This window comes from Panicum virgatum, chromosome 3N, assembly GCF_016808335.1.
Source record: "Panicum virgatum strain AP13 chromosome 3N, P.virgatum_v5, whole genome shotgun sequence".
Lineage (NCBI taxonomy): Eukaryota > Viridiplantae > Streptophyta > Magnoliopsida > Poales > Poaceae > Panicum > Panicum virgatum.
This window is the reverse complement of record NC_053147.1, coordinates 59,999,444-60,022,064: the sequence shown is the minus strand read 5'-3', so window position 1 is coordinate 60,022,064 and position 22,621 is coordinate 59,999,444. Positions and strand designations below refer to the sequence as shown.

At 48.0% G+C, this 22,621-nt stretch overlaps 2 protein-coding genes across 2 annotated transcripts; both read left to right on the top strand.

Moving 5' to 3' along the window:
• Positions 1-10,810: 10,810 nt before the first annotated feature.
• LOC120666418 (universal stress protein PHOS34-like) lies at positions 10,811-12,373 on the top strand. Its single transcript, XM_039946263.1, has 3 exons — positions 10,811-11,214; positions 11,318-11,534; positions 12,005-12,373. Exons 1-3 carry the CDS (start codon positions 11,004-11,006, stop codon positions 12,090-12,092), a joined length of 516 nt encoding a protein of 171 aa, XP_039802197.1. The 5' UTR covers positions 10,811-11,003; the 3' UTR covers positions 12,093-12,373.
• A 2,745-nt stretch (positions 12,374-15,118) lies between these two features.
• Positions 15,119-16,134, top strand: LOC120663598 (universal stress protein A-like protein). The gene is made up of 2 exons (XM_039942458.1): positions 15,119-15,661; positions 15,810-16,134. Exons 1-2 carry the CDS (start codon positions 15,255-15,257, stop codon positions 15,895-15,897), a joined length of 495 nt encoding a protein of 164 aa, XP_039798392.1. The 5' UTR covers positions 15,119-15,254; the 3' UTR covers positions 15,898-16,134.
• The last annotated feature ends 6,487 nt before the right edge of the window (positions 16,135-22,621 follow it).

Below are 22,621 nucleotides of genomic sequence, written 5' to 3'. Positions count from 1 at the left end.
TTGTGATGATGTCCCGATTACGTGTCCAAATTGACAGAACATGGTCTGTTAGGTATTAACAAGAATGATAGCGCCGAGGTAAAGAAGTGAGCAACAACTGAGCATCTTGCGTGCTATTTCAATCACAAATGGCCAAAGACGAATAGCGAGACAAGCAGACAACGCACTTGTTTCAGTCAGAAACAATCGAAGCTAGAGCTAGAAACAAGAAAAGTGCGCTAAGAGTCATTAATGGCTCAAGAAAGTGCGCTAAGAGTCACTAGCTCAGGATTAGCAAAGACAATTCACATTCAAATCTTAGCTCAATCTTCATCGGATCCAATCTAATTAGACAGCTGAGACCGAAAGCTGCAGAGCCCAGCTATTTTGGGGGCATTTGGGGAAGGTTGTTTCCTTCTCTTTTTCTTTTTTCTTTTCATTGATTGTGAACTTGCTTTTGGGACAGGGCAGCACTGGACCAGTAGTGCAGGACCGTTGAGGAGCAGACTAGCAGAGAGCAGAGCAGAGGCATCATATGGACTGGAAACCGGTGGTTTGCTAGGAGGGTCTTATTTGACATTTTGCTTGGGGTTTGACTCCCTGCTAGCTAATCTCTGTATAGGCATGTTCCGAGCTGGTGGTTACATCCGTCGCATGTTATTCTTTTCTTGAATACATAAATTGCGTATCTTTATATTAAGAAGGAGGAGAAACATCAAATTCGTTATAGGCCACCCGTCAAATTGCCACACACTGGAACTGAAATTCCGAAGAGAAAGGTATAAAAAACCAGACCCGAATAACATCAAGAACTGAGTGCGAGTTCTGATCAAACAGCCTTGACAGAACATGTTACTTCTTTTGAAAGAGTCCTATTTCCAGCGATAGGCAAGCACGTTAGATTCTTTGGGTATTTATATTCTTGCCTCTACTTTGAAGTGTAATTATGATTTTGCCTTTATTATTTAACTTTATATATTTTCCATTTACTATTCACAAGTCAGTATAATTTTACCTCTAGTCAATGATCAAAACAAGGATAAATGCGCAAAAATCTACTGCAAAATCACATTGAATTGTAATAAAATCATAAAATTAAAAAATAAGGGTAACAAAACTAAAATGTCACTTCAAAATAAGAGCAAGAACACCAAAATACCAATTTTATTAGCTACAATGATGACCTTGTATGCTAAGCATTGTCTAACTAGTCGATGCTTGGTCGATAAAGGAATTGCATTCCGATTTCAGATTAAAGTGATTAAAACTCTTCATTCTTTTTCCCATTAAGGTGTATGCATTTGCACTTTAATACACTCCTTTTATTTCTCCAATATGGTCATATGGATGCATACTTTTAACCCTATAAGAGAGTTGAGAAGTACGACATGATAGAGGAGCAATATGGTTGATCAGTATACCACGACACTCTTGTGAAACAAGTTACATTTGGGGTTAGATATTCCCCTAGTATGTGCATATTCATAGAATAGATATTATTGAAACACACTCATATTTCCTAGCACCCCATTTTTGAAAATTTTGTTTTACACACCAACAAGTGACCAATTTAACCAATAAACCCTATGTTTGAGACCAAGGTAAGGTTATTTGAAGATAAGACTCGTGACCAGTGGCGGATGTACACCCCGGGCCACCCGTGCCATGGCCCGGGGTTCGGCCCAAAAAATTGTTGAATAAATCTAAAAAATTGCTGAAGAAGAATAAATATACTATTTCGCGATGACACTTGTTGTATGTTTTCTCTCTTTCCATTATGTTCTCGTGTATCTTTTGAACTTCCATTATGTTCTTGTGTATCTTTTGAACTATGAGTTTGTCGACGTCTGGTTTTTGTCACAACTATATTTAAAACTCGGCTCGGGGTTCAACTCAATCCTGGTTCCGCCACTGCTCGTGACCATTTTGTATGTGAAGGGATCCTACTTCCGTAATTCAAATTAAAAAGTACATATTGGGAAGCGTGGTAACAATGGGACAAAGATAGAATATGATATATATTTCAAGTAAAACAATCATCATCATGTGGCCGGTCGTCTCACATTTCCTGTTCTCGTATAAAAATTACAATGGGTGGGTGGACGTAAAAAATAATCATCAGCGTTGAGTAAAACAGACGGGCAAAGAGTCGATGACGAGGGCTCGGTGTCAGCCTAGCAAATTTAGGTTAAATATTATTGCTCAATCTTCGCCTTGTGGGTCACTCCAAGCTCCACCAAAACTAGATCCATTTGGGGAAGTTTTTTTAGTTCTCGTGCGGTTCCATTTGGGGCAGTTGATGGAGCTGCAGTGAAGGCTTCATCTGGATTGAACTCTAGAAGAGGTGGAAGACAACCAAACCAACCCCTCCCTCGGTGTTGTACGCTATGCAGGAGGCTGTTCACACATTTGTGTTGGTCCCAAGTTAGCAGATCCGTATAATATTCTGGGTGTTATGTATTCACAGCTAGGGGATCTGTAAACTAATATCTGGTAAGACAACCGCCTCATCCATGGATTAGTCAATGCATCCCATCCATCCATCCACTAAGTAATATTTTTTTCCTATTGTTGTCCTTGATCATGTTATCAACACAAGCAGAAGCACTGCTAGAAAAACTAGCATATGTACCGGTCAGAAAGTCCAGGTTAGTACCGGTTCCTCAACTGGTACTGATTCATCGGTACTAAAATGCAAGCAATTTAATATCGGTCGGTACAACCGGTACTAAATGTGACAGTTAGTACCGGTCAGAAATCCAAACCGGTACTAAACAAATTTTCGCGCAAAAAAATAGGCTGCTTTTCTACTACTCATCCTCTTTGTCTCCCCTCTCGTTTCTCTTTCCACGACCTTCATCTTTCTCCTCTCTGTTCTTCCCAAGAACAAAGAGGAACAAAGAAGAACGATAAAAAAATGTGGAGTCAGAAAAGTTTCGGTTGGATTACACCATTCTTAGCCAAAATTACAAAGTCCCAAGATTACAAAATAATTATACAACAGAAAACATTAAACAGAGAGATTATTCAACATTCTACTAGATTCAACATTCTATTGAAAATGAAGAAAAATAGACACAACACAACTTGCCAACTCGCCTACAGGAACCCGTCGGCCGCCGCGTGCCCACGTGTGCAGCCACGGCGTCGCCCGCCAGCACTGCTCGCCGTGACACGCCCGCCCGCACCGCCGCCGCGGCTAGGCCTGCGCGTGGGGAGCTCGCCGGCCCTGCGCACCCCGCCCGCGCGAGGCGCCGCTGCCGCCGCGGCTGGGCCTGTGGGGGAGCTCGCCGGCCCCGTGCACCCCCGCCCGCGCGAGGCGCCGCCACCGCCAAGGCCGCACGCGCCCACCAGCCGCCGCCGGCCCCGGGCCGCAACCGCCCGCGTGCGTCTCCGGCGCCATGCCGCGGCTGGGCGGCCGGGGGGCTGCCATGCGCCGGGAGCTCTGCTCGAGAGGGGAGAATGGAATCAGAACGAAGAAAAGATTGAGCGAGAGAAGAGATTAGGGAAAAAGGGAGAAGAGGGAAGAGATAAAGGCCACGGCATGCCCACCAGAAGATATTTTGTGCGCCTGATCAGTTAGTACTGGACGAAGGCTACGTCCGATACAAATAGAGCATCTTTTTATACCGGGTCGTGTTTCTGTCCGGTATTAAATTTTTTGGGTGCTACTTAGTACCGGCTGGAGCCACCAGCCAGTACTAAATAGTTATCTCTCGACGCCAGTGGTGGTTCCAGCCGGTACTATTCGGCTCTCAGGGTACTGTGCGTACCGCCCGGTACTAAATTGACCTTTAGTACCGGACCAAAGTGCGTCCGGTATTAACGTGTAGGGACGAATGTGCCGTTTTCTGGTAGTGAAGTGAGTAATCTCCACCCAGCACCGGCTAGGGAAAGGGTGACCATCTCAGGGACACTTATCTCTGAAATGTAGTTCCATACCAGTGTACTTCTACTAAGGTTTAGAAAATACTGAGATGATGTTGTTGAAAAATTTTGTAACCCAAATATTAGAAATTAGCAAGGAATCAAACGGAAACTAGCAATGGCAAAAGGAGACAATGCGCTATTTCAAGTAAGAAACCAAACACGCGTGACAACAACAGACAACAAACGCGATGATTTATATTCAGCAAAATTAGATGCGGCGACGAGACAAGAAAATCCGATACCGACAAGCAGATGTCACCCATGCTGTGTTGTTGTTTTGGATCAGCAAATAATCGAAGATGATACATGGAAAATGCACGCAAAACTTTGCCAGTGGCTTGGTGTTGGTATAACAACAACAACAACACAACATTATTTATATTATTATTTTTCTCAAAATATCTTGACCTGATCCACTCTAAGCTAACAATCTTCCACTGAAAGCAGAGTTCAGAAGTTTTAGGGGGCATCTGGGGAAGGTTTTTGGGGCCAGGCCAGCAACAGCAAGTAGAAGCAGGCATCGTCTGCAGACCAAACCTACCTACTACCTCCCTCAAATGGAGCCTGATCTACCTGGGGATTTGTAAAGTAATGTATAAGAAGAAGGACAGCCTCGACCATCGATTAATTAATTAATCAATTCATTAGACAACAATGTCATCTTCTTATTGCCATCCGTGATTATTAATTAATACCAACACGAGCAGGAGTGAGGAATCTTCACAGCATATGGTGTTGGCCAAAGGAATCTTCACAGCATATTTAATAATTAATATATATATGTGTAAAATTAATGCATCAAATGTATGCATAATTTAACTATTATAGGTCAAAGTTTATAGAATTTGACAGTTTTGAATCAAAATATGCATTACATTTTTTAATAGAGGAGTAAGTTGAAAGGGTATAAAAATAAATATACTCCCTCTGTTCTAAATTATAGGCCGTTTTGGTATTTGTAGAATTGTAGATGCATAATTTTTGCTATGTATCTAAACAATAGTGTAAATCTGTGCGTACAGTGAAAAATTATCATATAGAAATATTATAACAATCTATAATTTAGAACAGATGGAGTAGTAAACAAGGTTATATTACCGTACCATTCAATCTTACACTATATAACCTAATGATTTGTGAAACAAGGGGAAGAGGAAAGGTAATAATTTGTGAAACATGGGGAAGAGAAAAGGGTATATTAGTTACCCCCGGAACAGTCAGCTTATATTATTTTTTACAGTCGTAAAAAAAAGCCAACGATTTGTGACTGGACTCATTTTTTCCTCTTCCCACACAAGCCATTGTAACTTTTGACGGATCTTTTCACCAGCGGCTCCTTGTAGTAGACAGATTATTAAAGAGCACCACCGAAAGCGGAGTTTTTGGGAATTTCAGTGGAGGCGCTTTGTTAAGGTTTTGCGTGGCTGCGCTTGGGCAGGTGAGAACCGACAAGGACACTTCCTGAATGAAGAGCGGCCGGCGCAGCCGGGCCGGAGGCAGGCGGCGTCTGGGAAGCGGCGGAACGGAAGAAGGTAGCCAGAGGGCCGGAGACCAACCTCCCCCGCTGCCGTACGGCGACGACGTCCCAATTCAAGAGCTGGTGCTGAACCAGTCACTCCTCCTCCACTTTGTCTGCAGGCTGCTTGCATTGTAGTATGTGGCGTAACCCAGGTGGTGCGTCGATGTTCCGGTCGTTGTTGCCATGTCTGTCATCAAAGTTCTTGCAGTATATTGCTAAAGTTGTTTTAGTGACATATGCTGCCTACTACTATATGTTGCCTGTATGAATGAGATTATCTATAGTTTGATACGCTAGCTTACCAGGAAGGAGGTCTGAAGCTTCTGTGCTGACTCTGCAGCTTGCAGTATACTATTATTTACTGTAATTGTCGCAGCCAGCAGCATTTCTAGATCAATACCAGCATTTCTAGATCAATACCACCAAAGAGGCTGCTCCGCTGGTGTGCGGGCTACCGGCGCGAGTTCAATTTCCAGGAATCGCACTCGCCTCTCACTGGCTTCGTCTCTATTATTCTCTTGCAGGTTCCTGTGCAGCTGCCTCATACGTGGATGCGCCACAATGGTCAAGATAACATATCTATCACGTGTGAAGCTCGCTGGTGATTTTGGATACCTCTCAGGCACGTGCAGTTTCTAGATATAGGTTGTAGATCTAGCTTGCATGCAAAAGATGTGTGTGAGGATGTGTGTGGGCGCGTGTGTGAGGTGTGAGTTTGTATGTGAGTTCAGATACTACAACTTATACTCGAAGGGTTGAGGCTTCAAAAAAAATAATTGAGGCAAAGCTGATTCAGTTGTTGAATCCAAGGACCAAATCCTAATCCCAAATTAGTCTATCCATCCGATAATCAGTATTTTCTTTTTTGTACCTGTTGCCCTTATCAACTTACTATCACAGTAGCCCTCCAGATGCAGGTCCCAGAAACCAAAGAGTACAAGCGTGGCCTGGCTATCCGAGCCCTGAAAAGCCGCACAGCATATCTCAAGATCTGATATGGCAGCGTGAGAGGGACAGAAGAGTTCCCGTCACCACGGCCCACGGGCATATGCATATCATCACCGGCCTGCCTCAGATCGGCTTCAATTCAGGCGTGATGATAGGAGAAGAGGAGTGGCGGCTCAGATCCATGGACGGAGGAGAGGGGGCTGCAGGCTCCGAGCAACGGCAGCCACACAATGGAAGTGAGCTTTCGGGAGCGGAAAAGGCGTTTGTTCCAAAGCGGTTTCTTTCTTCTTCTCTGGACCCATGCATGGTTGGTTGATGGTAACAGTAGAGAGAGGAATCATGCTGGGCTATGGAGGATTGTTTTCTCCGGGCGGAAGAATTAAATAGGGGATTAGATGCTTGATTTGATTGCTATAAAATGCTCGGGCAGCACTGCAAAGAACACGTCGATGGAAGCTGCTAGCAAAAAAATTAACTCGACCGGAGGGTATGATCGCCCTACCGTATTTCGGTTTTCTGGTTGAGAAAACCTTTGCAACCCTGGTTGCACTAGTGAGAGGATTTTTTTTCCTTAAACCCGGCTTGAAATCCAGAACTGAGGAGTATTACTACAGCCACCTAACCCATTTAGCTAGAAACACTCGCTGTAGAGTGCTAGTAACCCCCTACATCTAAAAGAGATGTTGTTGGACAGAATTATTTCTTTGGGCCTAAAAAAATTGTGCTTAGTTTTTTGGCCGTTTTTTTCTTGAACTTGGCTATTTTGCCAAAAACGATTTTGTTTAGTTTCTTAACCCTTCCGTGACCTGCATATAGGTTTAGGTTTTTAACCAAGAAAACGATAACATAAAGGATTTTTTGGTATTTTTCCACAAGTAAAATAATTTTTAGGTATTTATAAATCTATTTTTAGTTTTTAAATTATAGAAAAATCATAGAAACATGGTAAAATAGTAAAAAATTCACTGGAGTTATATGTAAGCATGCTGGATCCAGCAAAAATCACCAACAGAGATTGTTTGGGATTGAATCCATTCTTTGAACCAATCTAAACACGCAAAGTATGTACGGGGGAAAGACAAGTGACGGACAAAACAGGAACCGACGGGTTGCTTAGGAATTCCAAATAAGAAATTGGAAACAAGTCTAAATAGTTCGGGCCTTGAGTCGCTTACATGTTCGTCGCCATCTTGTCGGGCCTGATTCATTCGGGGCCTAACAGATGAGAGAGCAACAAAAGTTGCCTAGCCTTATGGAGAAACATGTGCTGTCCGACTTGTCCTACCATCCAGCCATCTAGACTCCACTCTAGAGCATGTTTGTTTGGCGGAGAAGAATGGGTTCATGCTGGGACTTGGTTCACGTTGGCACTAGGTTCCATTCTGCTCGGTTACGCGGCCGTTTACCCTGTTTACATGCCGTGTCACGGGATACAACTTGACAGCACACTTTTGCTTATTTATTTATGTATAATCATTGGGTTTTGATGTCTAGTAATATCGGCAGAAGGTTATTAGGTAGCTCCAATTGGTGTTGCATATACATGTATAGTGGCTGCACCTGCACTGCACTGCACAGAACAAAAGTGTGCATCTTTCGGCTCTCGCCGAGGAATCTGTGGGCGCCGTAGGAATCGGGGGAGTAGGCGTGCGTTGGGCCAGCGGTGGCCCAGATACATGCGGAGGGAGGCGATCGGGGTTGTTGGGCTCGGAGCGGCAGGCTACTGGATTGACTTTATTTCATTTGATCGGGCCAAGGTCCATTTGCAGTTATCCTATCCATCCATCCATCCATCCATCCATCGTGCGCGCCAGTTGTTGCCGGTCCCCCGTCTTGTCCGAGACTCCGAGGTCCCCGTCTTCCTGTAAGGCTCTCCGCACTCGTCACTCTCTAAATTCACTCTCTAAAAGGAATATTCCTGCCTAGTCATCAAGATTCTCCTCTCTATATTCAGTTTTGCTGCACTCGTTCACTCTCTATATCTCCACTCTATACCAACTACCAGCAGATGGGCCCACACGTCAGATTTTTTTACTCCCCTCGGCACCCTCTCTCTCCCCCCTCCCCGTTCTGCCTCTCTCTCTCCGGCTCCCGCAGGCACGCCGCCCCCTCCCCAGCGCCTCCCTTCCCCGCCGGCGGAGGGCCCTACGCCGGCGGAGGCCATGGCCGCGCGGTGCGCGCGGCGGCTTCCTCGAGCTCCCGCCCGCCCCCCATGGCAGGCCTCCGGCTCCGGCCCGCAGGGAGGCACGCGCCGCGCGGGGCGGGGCGGGGCTGGGTGCGCACGGCGGCCACGGCCCCTGCTCCTCCTCGGCCGGCCGTGGCGGCGTGGCGAGCCGGGCTGGGCGCGCGCTGCGGCTGCACCGGCCCTCGCGGAACCATGGCGGAGGAGGTGGTGGGAGCGAGCAGGGGGCGCGGAGCGTCGCGGCCGGGCGGGAGGCAGCGGTGCGTGGGCGGGAGGCGGAGCCGTGGCAGCGAGGCACTCCGCGGCGCGGCGTCCGGCGGCGGGGAGCTCCGGCCTCCCCCTGCGCCCCTCCCTCCCTCTCCCTCCCTGGCGAGCTCCCCCTCGAGCTCGCCTGCTTGGACGGCACGGCTCGAGCTCGGCGGCCCGGCTCAAGCTCGGCGGCCCGGCGGCACGGCGGCCATGGCCCGGCTCGAGCTCGGCGCCCGCCGGCGAGGCAAGCAGCGGCCGGGCAGCCCTCCTCTGCTCTGCTCCTCGACGCGGCGTCCGGCGGCGGGGAGCTCCGGCCTCCCCCTGCGCCCCTCCTCCGGCGGCGGGGAGCTCCGGCCATCCCCCTGCGCCCTCCCTCCCGCGCGGGGCCAGGGCGGCCACCTCGCCGCGACTCCTCCTCGCGGCCGAGCTGCAGTGGCCCTCGAGCGGCGGGGGCCAGGAGCCTCCCCGGCGTGCCCGCGCGGTGCCTTGCGGCTCCGGCGAGCGCGCGCACGAGGGCAGCGGCCGCGGCGAGCTCGCGCACGAGGCAGCGGCCGCGGCGAGCGTGCGGGACGGCGGCCGCGCCTCCCCTGCTTGGCCGGCGAGCCGCGCGTTCCCTGCTCCCGCTCGGCTCGTGGTGGTGGCGGCGGACGGGACGGCGGCGGCGCGCTCTCGAGCTCCGCCTTGGGGCCATGCTCGGCGAACGGACGGCGGCGAACGGGGTCGAGCTCGGCCGCGAGCCCCTCCTCCTCGGCCTCCTCGCCGCGCTGGCGGCCGAGCTCCGCCGCTCCCTCCTCCCCCCCTCCCCTGCTCGCACGGGAGCTCGAGCACCTCCTCGGCTCCGGGCGGGGCCGCCGCGACCCACCCCCCAACTCCCCTCATGTACCCCCCCCCCCTCCCTCCCTCCCCTGCTCACTGCCTTGGGTGGGCGCCGAGCTCGCCGCCCCGTCCCCCCGCGCGGGCGAGCTCGCCGCTGCAGTGGCCCGCAGGTGAGCGAGCAGCGCCGCCGTGGCGAGCTCCGCTCCGCCGTGGTGCGGGCGAGCTCGGCGTGGCGGAGCGGCCGCGGCGGCGGTGGCGGCCATGGGCGAGCGCGGGAGGGATGCTCGGGAGCAACGGACGGAGGCGGGCCCCACGCCACGTCGCCGGTAGAGAGCGGCCGCGGCCGCGCCAGCTTTGGCGCGCGGGAATCCCGCCGCAACGATGCAGATCGGTTTAGAGAGCGCCGCTGCAGCACTTTTTTGCGGTAAAAGGCTCTCTAAAACGTGTAGAGAGCGACATACAGATCCCACTGCGGAGAGCCTAAGCATCCATCGAACGCGACGTGCATTATGGGCCAATGGCCACTGCCAGCCAGCCCGCCACTAACGGCGGCGACGAGAGCGACCTGGGGGGGTGTTTTAGTTTCAAAAAAAAAGTTTTTATAGTATTTGTCACATCGATTTTATATATATATATATACATCAAGTATTAAATACAGTTAAAAAATAATTAATTATCACGAATTGAATCTTTTAAATCTAATTAGTCCATAATTAGACATTATTTATCAAGTAACAACGAAATGTGCTACAGTATCAAAACTCAAACTTTTTCACCAACTAAACACACCCTTGTTCAGTTCAGCAACGGAACACTACTGGTGGGCGCTACTCGCCCGACAAAAGAATCTTACCTGCATGAAGCACTAAACGAAATTTATTTGTAAAACTTTTTCAAGAATGAGTGTAACTTTTCGCGACGAATTTAATGACGGAAATTAATCAATGATTGGCTACAGTAATGGTACAATAATTATTTTCTAATTGTGCGGTCAAATATCTCATTAAATTCATCTCGCGAAGTAGCGCTGGAGTTGTAGAATTAGTTTTGTAAACAGACTTTATTTAGTATTGTTAATTGCTACCGCACAGAGGGAGCACGCGGACCACGCACGCACGCACGCTGCACGCACGTACCGGGGGCTCCTCTCCTCCCTCGCCTCAACCATTCGAGGCGGGCCCGCCTGCCAGACGGCGGTGCCAACCGGTGGAGGCTGGCTCGCGATCCTTCTCCTCCACTGTCCCGTGCCTGCCCGTCTCTTCCTTCTAGAGTACTGGGTCCTAGCCTCGCCCGGGGTTGCACTGCACTGCACGCCACCGCCCACCGGAGGTCGCCGCGAGCAGAGAACCAGAGCCAAGCAAAGCTAGCCTAGTAGTAGCCATGGCGGAGGAGGCGTCGTCCGCGCCAGCGCCGGCCGGGGGGAAGATGACGATGGTGGCGGGGGTGGACGAGAGCGACCACAGCTTCTACGCGCTGCAGTGGGCGCTCCAGCACTTCTTCCCGCCGGCCCAGCCGCAGCAGCAGCAGTACCGCCTCGTCGTCGTCACCGCCAAGCCCTCCGCCGCGTCCGCCGTCGGCCTCGCCGGCCCGGGTAGGTCACCCTTTCCGTTTCCCCTGCTCCGCGCCCCTCCCCACCGCCCCATCTCGGATTGTCGATTGATCCGCGGATTATCATCATCAAATCAATCTACCAGGCGCGGCGGAGGTGCTGCCGTTCGTGGAGGCGGACCTCAAGCGCGTCGCGCTGCGCGTCGTCGACAAGGCCAGGGAGCTCTGCGCCGCCGCGCAGGTGGCCGACGCCGAGTTCGAGGCGCTCGAGGGCGACGCCAGGAACGTCCTCTGCGACGCCGTCGAGAGGCACCACGCCGAGATGCTCGTTGTCGGCAGCCACGGCTACGGTGCCATCAAAAGGTACGGGCCGTCCTGCTGCTATGCCATCCTCCCTGACTCTGCTCTGTTATCCTCTGCTCTGCTTTTCTCCCCTGTTTCCCATCCTCTACTGCACCTTGCCATTGGGATCAAGCCTGCAGCCATCCTCAGATCCTCTACTGCACTTCCTCAGTCAAATTCGGGTATCCAAATGTTTTCTATGGATGTTTTTTTTATCTGTTCACATTCTTAAATGGAATTTTTTTACTATTGTCAACAATTTTTTTGAGGGACTATTGTCAACAATTTATACTACAATCAGTCGAACCTGTCTTCCATGGATGTTTTTAACTGTTCACACTCGTATCTGCACACAGGGCAATGATTTACTGAATATCCATTGCTTTATACTATACTACTTCCAAACTGCGCCATTCTTTTCCTTGTGAATTGATGCTTCTCCTTGTTCTCACATCACTTCTGTGTTACTGACTTTCCTGAACCTCCACCAGGGCTGTTCTTGGAAGCGTGAGCGATTACTGCGCCCACCATGCGCACTGCACCGTGATGATCGTGAAGAAGCCCAAGCCCAAGCACTGAGCACCGATCGATGCGGCGATCTGACTCGTCAGTATTCCACAAGCAAACATCTCTATATGTATTGTCAAGTTGAACATGTGTCTGTTTGTGAATAAGCAGAAGATCAACGACCTTCACATAACCCGGTTACTTGGTGAGTAACCGGATACATGCAATCCTACTACCTACGGATTGACAAGTACAAAATAATTGCTGTACAGCACCTCAAAAACAATGTTATTTTTATCTTCATGGAATGTAATACGTGTGAAGTGTATGTATGTCATTCCAAATTCTGGTCTCCCCCTTTCGCAAAAAAAAAAACTGATCTCCGCGGTTGCCAGTCTGAGACAAATTAGGAAAATGGTATCTCCGGTTACTATATATTTTTTATAATGACAAATGTGGGTAATTTAGATGACTATTATATTATTAGATTTGTTATAAAAATGAGGGTTGTTTTAGCCAATTTTTATAATAGTAGAGATGGGTATTTTATTAGGAAGGATAATGATTTCATTACTACTATTATTAGATTTGTCAGATTGATAGTCGGATGTTTCTGATTTTATGAGATTTTTTCTATTTTTCTAGAGTGTCCACCTAGGATTCTAGGTGGTTTTACGTTAAAGCTTAAAAAAGCCTCCAATTAGTAACAGTAAGATGGTATCTCCATTTTGTTCGTTTTGACGAGCTCTTCGACAAGGTGCTCTCATTTATTAAAGAAAAAAGGTGCTCTCATTTATTAAAGAAAAAAAAGAAAAATATGGTGTTCTCCAATTTGGCGTTTGAGGTTGTTTGCCGTAAATGACCCATCTTGGCCTCTACTATATGTTTATTTGCATAATAATTACTTATGCTCCACCCATTGGCATTTTATTGTATTTTCAGTTTATAACTACAAAACAAAGTGGAAACACAAAAACTTGTGGAATAGCAAGAGTCATTAGTGCTAGATAAATGCTTTAAAACTTATTTACCGAGAAATTGGCGGATAAGGTAGGATTCAATCACCGCCAACAAGTATATCTCCGGGTTAGGACATGACAAACTAAAAAATTAAACGAGTCACACACCACCATAATAGACGAGATGGGTCAAGGTTACCATAATAGACGAGATGAGTCAAGGTTCAACATCCGCTAGTTGACAATGAACATGCACGTGTATAGATGAGATAGACCCAACAACCAGTCAATTAGGTGTGCTATTTGAATACCCACATATTCAATTGATGAATAGGAAGCACAATAGATAATTAGTGAGAAAAATATGAACTTTGAAGTTATAATTTTTTAGTGTCCTTTACAAAACACATAACGGATAAATAGAGCTTCCTTTTTAATAATTTCTTCAAGTACAATACTAAACTCTATCTTTACAAACTTGACAAATACCCTACCTAAAAACCTCCCATTTCACTTCTTGGATACCAACTACGCTTCTATTTTCTCAACTATGCAAACTTTTTTCCCTTGCAAAAAGTGTGTTAGGTCCTAATTTGATGTCTGCATGATTTAGTTACATATTTTTTTCTTTTAGTGAGTCTATTAGAATCATCCTTTGACTTTTTCCATTATTCTGCATATATACGAACATGCTATATATTAAATGAATTAAAAGTAATAACATATAGGGTGCAAGACGTCTCCTCCTATTTTATTAAGGCATATGAGTTGTAAGTCATAGGAGCTGTAACTCAAAGCCGCGTAATTGTAGGAGTATCCATCACTTGATAGCATAAAATGTGTGCCATTTTCACCTAATCACAAGTAACTCGCATAGGACTTTGTTCGGCTGGTTTGTCTGCCAACCAGCCAGCAATATTTTTTTCACACACCAAATTAGCATCAGCCACCAGCCAGTCTGGAATACTTTTTTCTTATAAAAAATCAGCAATAGATTAGCCACAGCCAGTCGAACAGAGTAACGATGTTAATTGAGTACTATAGTCTAGTTGCAACACAGACGCAAGATTTTATCATGCAACCAATGTAATATAGTAACTTGCTTTAAAGAAATTATTGGTAGAACAATTAAATACTAGTTATACATAAAATGTTTTTACTTGTCATGTTCCATACATGATGTGCTTCTGTATCTGCAATATTATCACACCTTGTCTCATATGTTTGGAATAGAAGGCACATCTATGTGTATTAGGTCCTATCCCTCGCAAGGGAAAAAAAAATTTGTACTAGGTGTTGGTTCGATGTTAAGTGGCAACCATCCAAAGCCCTTTAAAACACAAATATCTTATTACATAAATTTCTCAAGAGATTTTGTATAGTTTAAGATAAATTTACTGTCACACCCTTGTTAACGAAATACATACCTAGACACTATCATTGAACTCTTCAAAGTATACTTCATAAGTTTGTGCGACCTGTTATAAACATGCTGTATATAGAAAATTGTGTTCCTACCATTCGCAGAGAGAATGCGAGTTTTAGTCAAGAAAAGAGGGGTGGAAAATCACAAACTATTGTTTGCGCAAGTTAACTGATAGAGTTGACGGTAAGATCAAAGTAGGGACAGAAAGTTAAAAATAGGGCCAAATAAGGAAGATTCATTTTTTTGAGGGCCATAGAAGAAAGTCGCATTATTTGTAGGACCATATAGGGAATTTACCCAATCCTTATTTTCCATTGGAGAAATTTGCAATCGAGCACTTGCCATCAGTATCAGTATGTCAATACCACACAGGTGACGGGCCCACCCTAAATTGTATAAGGTCTTGTTTGGTTATATAAAATTTATTTTGGGCTGGAAATTATAGGTAAATAAGAGACTCATGTAGCTGTCGTACCTGTCATGAGTCCATTTTGTTGCAATTAATTTCCATTACGATCTCCCTCTTCCTCTTCAAATATTACTCCCTCTTCAGAATGAACATACCTATCATGTTACATGGACATGATAGGTTAATATGTAGTACAGTAGTACGTGGACATGAAAGCGCTTCCCACGCTCCGGAGTCTCCTCCCGGCCTTTGGTCCCACCTCGATCCGAGACAGTTAAGTTCGTTACACTTACACCAATAGCCACACGCACCCCTCATCGATCTCTCCGCCTAACTGTCCCCTTGTTTTGTCCACCACCGGCCCCCCTACCATCCCATCTCGATCGCCGGAGTATCGATCGAGATACACGCATAGTCAATCGTGCGACGACCTACGTGACATGGCGGCGGGAGGAGGTGGATCGTCGCCGGGGAAGCCGGTGATGGTGGTGGGGATCGACGACAGCGACCACAGCTACTACGCGCTGGAGTGGACGCTGCAGCACTTCTTCGCGCCGGGGCAGCCGCAGCAGTACCGCCTCGCCGTGCTCACCGCCAAGCCGCTGGCGTCCTCCGTCATCGGCATCGCCGGCATCGGCTCGGCCGAGCTGCTGCCGACGGTGGAGGCCGATCTCAAGCGCACCACCGCCAGGGTCATGGACAAGGCCAGGAGCCTCTGCGCCGAGGTGGCCGACGTCGGCTACGAAGCCGTCGAGGGGGACGCCAGGGGCGTCATCTGCGAGGCGGTCGACCGGCACCACGCCGAGATCCTGGTCATCGGCTGCCATGGCTACAGCAAGTGGAAGAGGTACGGTCGATCTCGTCTCCGATTTCTTGTTCATCTGATATGATCCTCCATGAGATCGACCGATCAGCTTGTTGTTTCGTTCAGTTGTTGGTTTAATTTGATTTTCCCCAAAAAATTCTTGAACTCCTCCGGCCGGCCGTGCGTGCAGGGCTGTTCTTGGAAGCGTGAGCGACTACTGCACCCACCACGCGCACTGCACCGTCATGGTCGTCAAGAGGCCAAAGCACAAGCACTGACAGCGTTCTCTCTGTCCTTAATGATGATGCTCCTGGCCGGCTCTGTAACAGAACAGAAATGAATTGAAACGGGGTCTTCTCGTTTCGCTTTTATTCATAGGGGTGTAGTGATCTTATTCCAGCAGCACATTTAAAGATCCTAAACTCCTAATTAGAGTAGTCGTTTGTCTTACATCGATGGATATTGGATGATTTCGTTATGGGCATATGTTGGCTAATAACATGGCTGATTTTTCACTTTTCTATCTGAATTACTAATATTTAAAAAAAACACTACTAAAATAAATTTAACGGAGACGGTTAGAAATGATTTCTCGAGACCGGCAACCCTAACTACCTCGAAGCAAATATCACGGTAAATGATATTTTTTCGAGACGATTTTGCTGCCCGTCTCGGTTAATTAAATAAAAAAATTACAAAAGAAAAAAAAACTGCCTAGCCCATCACGACCCATCCCCCGCCCCGCCGCCGCATCTCGTCGCCGCGCCTCCACTCGCGCCGTCGCCGGGGAAGGCGGATCCAGCCCGTGGAGGAGCAAGAGCGCTTGTGTGCCGCGTGCCGAGTGCCGCCGCCGCGCGTTGCGCGCCTGTGCCCCCACACGCCCCCCACGTGCCACCAGTGCTCCTTCCAGCCAGATCCGTCGCCGTGGGGGCCCTCTTGGCCGGATCCGCCGCCATGGGCCACCGCGCGCCAAGCGCTGCCGCTCTCCTGCCGCTCCCCGTTCCCCAGCCGCTTGCCCGCCGCGGCCCAAAGCTCCTGCCGACACGATACTCTGGCACCCGCGCCGTGACAGTGAGAGGAGGAGGAGGAGGAGACAGGAGATCTAGGAGAGGAGAGGGGGAAGAAGGAGATGGGAGTGAGGTAGGCGAGTGGATATAGGAGACGGGAGTTGGGTCTCAGTTTGGGCCTGTTGAATCTCAACCTTTTCAAAGATGGGCTTTAAGGCGTCCGCCTCCGTAAATCGATTAACTAAGACATTTACTTTAGAACAACCATCTTGATTAATTGATATTAACGCAGTCATTTTAAAAATGATCGCCTCGGTTAATCGATTTTGCGAGGTGGTCTGTATAACCGCCTCAATTAATAAAAAAATGACCGTCTCAGTTAATGTCAAGCATTAACCGAGCCGGTTGATAATTCTGTCCGTCTCGGACGGGTTTTCAAAAGGTCGCAATTAATATTTTTTTTGTAATAGTGAAAAACATAATCGCCAGGCAGGCGATGATCAAGAAGCTCCACGTATGGCCTAGGCGTTCCCTTGAGGATTGTGCCTTTTTCAATCTGTTAGAGAAATGAGGTGTTAAATAGAGAAATTTGGCACATTAAAATGAAAAGCTCAACACTATCATGCGCCCATAGTTATATAACCATAGCTTCTCTTCTTTCATCTCCAATAATGTGTCTCAAGGCATATTCATAGTATATTTCCATTGCTCGAGTAAAAAAATCCATTGCCTATGGTATGCTTTTGCGATTTATTTTATTTTTTATAGTGGTCAAAATCTATTGCTGCTCACATGTTTTGTATCAAAAAAATATCCTTATTCTCTTAGTCTAACCGTACAGTTTATTTATTCCATAAATTATTCAAAATGATCCATGATAAAAAAAGAACATTCCCTATATGTCATCAGATAAAAATCCAATTTCCTATATGACACTAAAATTTTATTTGCCTCCCTTATTTGACATCAAGATTTATTTTTTATTCCTTTCTTGACCCTTGTGTTCCTTATTTGACATCAGGATATATTTTTTATTCATTTCTTGACACATCCATTAGTTTGGCTGGTATTTCTCACAAAAAAAACATTTTTACCCCTTATCTAGTACAGAAGTTTTTGTTATATACAGTGAAATATATATAACACACAACAATGAAATTGAATAATTTTTCATGAATTATCCTAAGGACAATATAAAGTTGCACATTTTGTTTGACAATTTTGACAACACTACTTTAATTACTCAACTAGCAAGGTGGCCCGCGCAAATAGCGCGGGTAGCTAGTCATTAGATAATTTTTATATATTTCCAGATAGTATCATTATAATTTCTTTTCGAGATGTCCCAAACCGAAAGATTATTTATGCCTTTTACATTAGTCATATTTTGTGAAATATTTTTTAAAACATAAATTCAGTGGGTTGAATATCTTATATATAACCATAAATTTTTATATTTTTTTACCGCTCATACTTATATTTCATTGAAATATTTGTTGTATGAATATTTTTTAAATTTTTATTGGCTATGCACCTTTTCACTTGATAGTTTCAGTCACAGTGCATGAAAAAATATCCTTAAATTTTAGAAAAAAGATCTAGATGAGTGTTCAATGTGTTATGAAGGAATTAAGAATTAGTGATCAATTCTGTAATTAAGTAGTTAATTAGATTAATGATATCATTATGATATCATTAGGTAGTTACAATTCATGAAGGGGTCATCCCAAAAAAATATGTCCTTTGAGCTCTTATCTCTTGGTTTTATATATAAGCAACAATCAATCAATGGAAACACATCTTTTCACTTTCGTTCCTAACACGTTATCACGCACGCATAGACTCAATACTGAGCGACACAGAAACAGGGCCGTAATCGGCTACTCGCTCGCTGGAAGGAGAACTCGTCGAGTTCTTGAATAGAAAAAAGAAGACGAACGCAGAGGCACGATGGCCTCTCCAGTCTCCACCACCACGGCAAGACCAACAGAAACTGGTCTAGAACTTCATCGAGTAAGAATGGACTTGCCGCACCTTCATTTCTTTGCACTTGGGGATGAATTCGTCGTCCTTCCTCTCGTCGCCTGCACTGGACTTCATTGCCATGGCCGCCGTTTCCCCGGTGGTCGCGACGGACGCTTCGCCGGTGGACAGGATCGCTGGATGGCTCACCATCGGAGCCCTCGCCGTCGACGAGGACGCACGGCACCACCGGCGGCAGCAAACGACGCCCCCTCACCCACACGTGGCCTCGGCCACGTCGCGGTCGCGGGTTGTCGGCCAGGCTGTGCGGCGCGGCCCATCGGGCACACGGCACTCGGCGACAGCGGCGGCGCATCGAGCAGGCGACCCTCGGTCAAGCCGCGCTGGCAATACCGGCGGCCGGGCCACAACAGGCGCACAAGGGGGTGGATCGAGGCAAGAAGCAAAAGGGGGTGAGGGGGAGAAGCGGCACTCCACCAGCGACGCATGGCGCCGCTCCACGGCGCTGACCTCGGTGGCGCGCGGCAGGGGCGCACGGCTCCGCCGGCGGTAGCGCTCCGCCACAGCCTTGGCAAGGGCGCAAGGCACACAGGCGGCGGCGGCAGCACAGGGGTTGGGAGTAACCGCACCCCAGTTTTTTTTTCTTTATTTGGGCCGAACTGGGCTTCCTTTTGCCTCGACGGCCAACCAATCCAACCAAGTCGCCTGCATATAAATTTAGTATTATAATATTTAGAAAAGTTTCCTGTGCCTATATTTTTCTGTTCTAGTCATTGACTTTAACAGTTGTGTTTTAATGAGTTTTACTGCTCTATATTATTTTGCTCTAAAGACCAGAAAATTAGTTTTCTAAATATACATAATTTGTCGATTTTGATTGGCAAATATTTTAGTTGCAACAAAATCGAAACCTCTTAATTAATTGATAGTTAATTAAAGTTGGATAATTTTAGGCTCATGTGAGCCTAATCCAAAAGGGCAAAATGGCAATCAAACCATTTTTGCTAGAAGGGCTAACACAAGAAATGGTTTTTACTTTGATCCTACGCCATTTTGCATAAATTATGTCACTACCCAACTATAGCACTTTGTGTTTTGTTGTTGTTGGAATATTGCCATTGTAATATATTTTGTGGTTTGATTATATTATATTACAATATCATTTTGGTTCTATTATATTGTTGGAGTAAGTGCACCCAAAACTCCTATTTTTGCACCAACACTAGGTTACATTTGTAATTATATAATATAATTGAGTATATCGGTGCCCCCAAACCACATTTTTGCACCACATACAAGTTAAATTTGCTATTGACTTAGTTGCAATTTTACTAAGATATGAACATCATTAAAGATTATTAATCTTTGATGGATTAAAAATTTGCAATATACATATCTTGATTATTTTGATTAATTAACACAAGGTAATGGAGACTATGACATAGGCTGCGTTTAATTTCTTGTGAATTATCCTGCCTTGAGACCATGCCATAGCAGTGATCTAATCACCTGTTACTGAGAACTCTACATCTTGTTTCTCTGAAACTTGATGATTACCTACGACGTGTTTTTAATCAAAATAAAGGTTTTGGATTGCTCTTTGTCATCATATTGTTTTATTATTACACAAGGTAGTAGAGTCCTAAGCAAAGGCTGTGTTTAATTCTTTGTGAATTATTCTGCCCAGAGACCATGCTTAGGCAGTATGTAAGGATCACCGGGGTGTCCGACCCTAGAGGGGGAGGGGGTGAATATGGTCGCTAATCTCTTTCTATCCTAGGACTCAATCTATTTGCATGAGATAAACCTAACACGTCCTACAAATGCTAGTTATGACTAAGGTTTATCTATGCTACTCTCTACTTACCCCTAAAAGACTTGCAACCTATAGCCAATCCTAATCAAACTAACTAGGGAAGTAAAGGCACGCAAGATAGAGTAAATGCGGAAACGTAATACGGTAAGTAAAGAGGTAAGGGAGAGAATATGCAAACTCCCGTGAAGACACCAAGACACACGATTTAACGTGGTTCGGTTAGGACACCAAGTCCCTCCCTACGTCCACGGCCACTTGTCCAACATGAACAAGTGTGATGCCGAGTCTCTTCGCTTGATCACCGTCTTGCGTTCGCCACCAAGGCTTCCGGCAAGCAAAGGCTAAGTGGCGCCAAGTCACCAAGACAAGGCCACCCCCACCGTCTCTCTCAAAGCGTCACCAACGGCACCGTCTTCACTATTGGAGCTTCTCACCAAGAGGGGTCTCCTTCCCCGCACAAAGTGCCGTTGCCTCTCCACTAGGGCTGGAAACGAGCCGAGCCGAGCCGGGCTCGGCTCGGCTCGCCGAGGCTCGGCGGACGAGCGAGCCGAGCCTGGCTCGGCTCGGTGTTTTCTCGAGCCCGTGGTAGAGGCTCGGCTCGGCTCGTACAAGGCTCGCGAGCTGGCTCGAGCCGGCTCGCGAGCCATAACACGTAGCAGGGGAGGCGGCCATTGGGGGCCAGAGCCCAGAGGGAGGCCATCGTCGGGGGCCGGGAGTCCGGGACGCGCAAGCCAGGGGGTGAGGGAGGATGGCGCGGCGTCCTTTCCGCCAGCCTTGCGCTGCTCGTCCTGGCGGCGTAGGGTGGCCTGGAAGACGGCGAGGAAGTCACGGCCGCGGGCGTCGAGGAGCGCGTTGCGGTCCTTGAATGGCCGCTTGAGCGCGCGGATCTGCGCCCCCGTGGTGGCCTCGCCGGCGGCGGCCGGGAGTCCGGGACGCGCAGGCCAGGGGGTGAGGGAGGATGGAGAGGCTTCCTTGCCGCCGGCCTTGCGCTGCTTGTCCTGGCGGCGCAGGGCAGCCTGGAAGACGGCGAGGAAGTCGCGGCCACGGGCGGCGAGGAGCGCGTTGCGGTCCTATTGGCCGCTCGAGCGCGCGGATCTCCGCCCCCGTGGTGGCCTCGCCGGCGGCGGCGGGGTCCTCGGGCGGCGGCGAGGGCGGGTGGAGGTGGGTCTCTTGAGGCGCGAAGGCGGAGGGGAGAAGCGGGTCTGTGGAGGGGAGCGAGTTGTGGCCGAAGCGGAGGAAGTCGAGGAAGGTCTTGCCGCTTGCGGTCGGGGAGGGAGACGGGCGGGATGCGGCGAAGGCGCGCGGCCTGGAAGCCCTGGATGAAATCGGTGTGCTTGAGTAGGCCTATGCTTGAGGTTGTGGTGCTGCGCGAGGAAGATGGCGGCTGAGAGCGGGTAGGGGCGAGCGGGGAGGGGAGGAGCGGGTCTGCGTGAGGAAGATGGATGGTTGGATCTGGCTCACAGGCCATAACGGGCCTCTATTGGGCCGAGCTTCGAGCCGGCTCGCGAGCCGGAGCGAGCCGGCTCGGCTCGGCTCGTTGATTTTCCGAGCCCAGAAATGAGGCTCGGCTCGGCTCGTTTCAGGCTCGCGAGCCGCTCCGAGCCGAGCCGAGCTGCAACGAGTTCGAGCCGGCTCACGAGCTTCGAGCTATTTTTCCAGCCCTACTCTCCACACCAAGTCGGAGGGTCACACGTCGAGTATAAGATTGCTTGCCGCAGCAAGACTTTACTTAAGGGAGCTCTCGCAAGAACTAATCCCTATACAGGTGCACAAAGCACTCTCTCAAAGCTTCTCACAAGCTAGATATGACACTAAGCTTTGCTAGGATGGTTGGAGATGTTAGTTTGCTTGGGCAACACTTCCTTCAACTTTTCTGGGGTCCAACCATATGCAGCAACCGGCCTTGGTGGTATATATAGCCCACACACCCCAAAAGAGCCGTTGGAAAAGTGGCTGACAAAAAGCGCTATCACCAGTTAAACCGATGATCCACTTTGTGTCATCACCGGTTTAACCGGTGAGCACCTTTTTCCAACTAGCCGTTATACTTCAACGGCTACCTTAATCAACCGACGTAATCAACCAGTGAATGCATCTTCATCGCCGGTTTAACCGGTGCATGTAACTGTCCCAGAGTTCCCAAAAACCAACTCTCTGGACAACTACACTGACGTAATTGACCGGTGTATCATCGGT

Coding starts and splice junctions, on each gene's coding strand:
- LOC120666418 (XM_039946263.1), top strand. CDS start 11,004: ATGGCGGAGGAGGCGTCGTCCGCGCCAGCGCCGGCCGGGGGGAAGATG. Junction 11,215..11,317: donor CGTCGGCCTCGCCGGCCCGG/GTAGGTCACCCT, acceptor TCAATCTACCAG/GCGCGGCGGAGGTGCTGCCG. Junction 11,535..12,004: donor GGCTACGGTGCCATCAAAAG/GTACGGGCCGTC, acceptor AACCTCCACCAG/GGCTGTTCTTGGAAGCGTGA.
- LOC120663598 (XM_039942458.1), top strand. CDS start 15,255: ATGGCGGCGGGAGGAGGTGGATCGTCGCCGGGGAAGCCGGTGATGGTG. Junction 15,662..15,809: donor GGCTACAGCAAGTGGAAGAG/GTACGGTCGATC, acceptor CCGTGCGTGCAG/GGCTGTTCTTGGAAGCGTGA.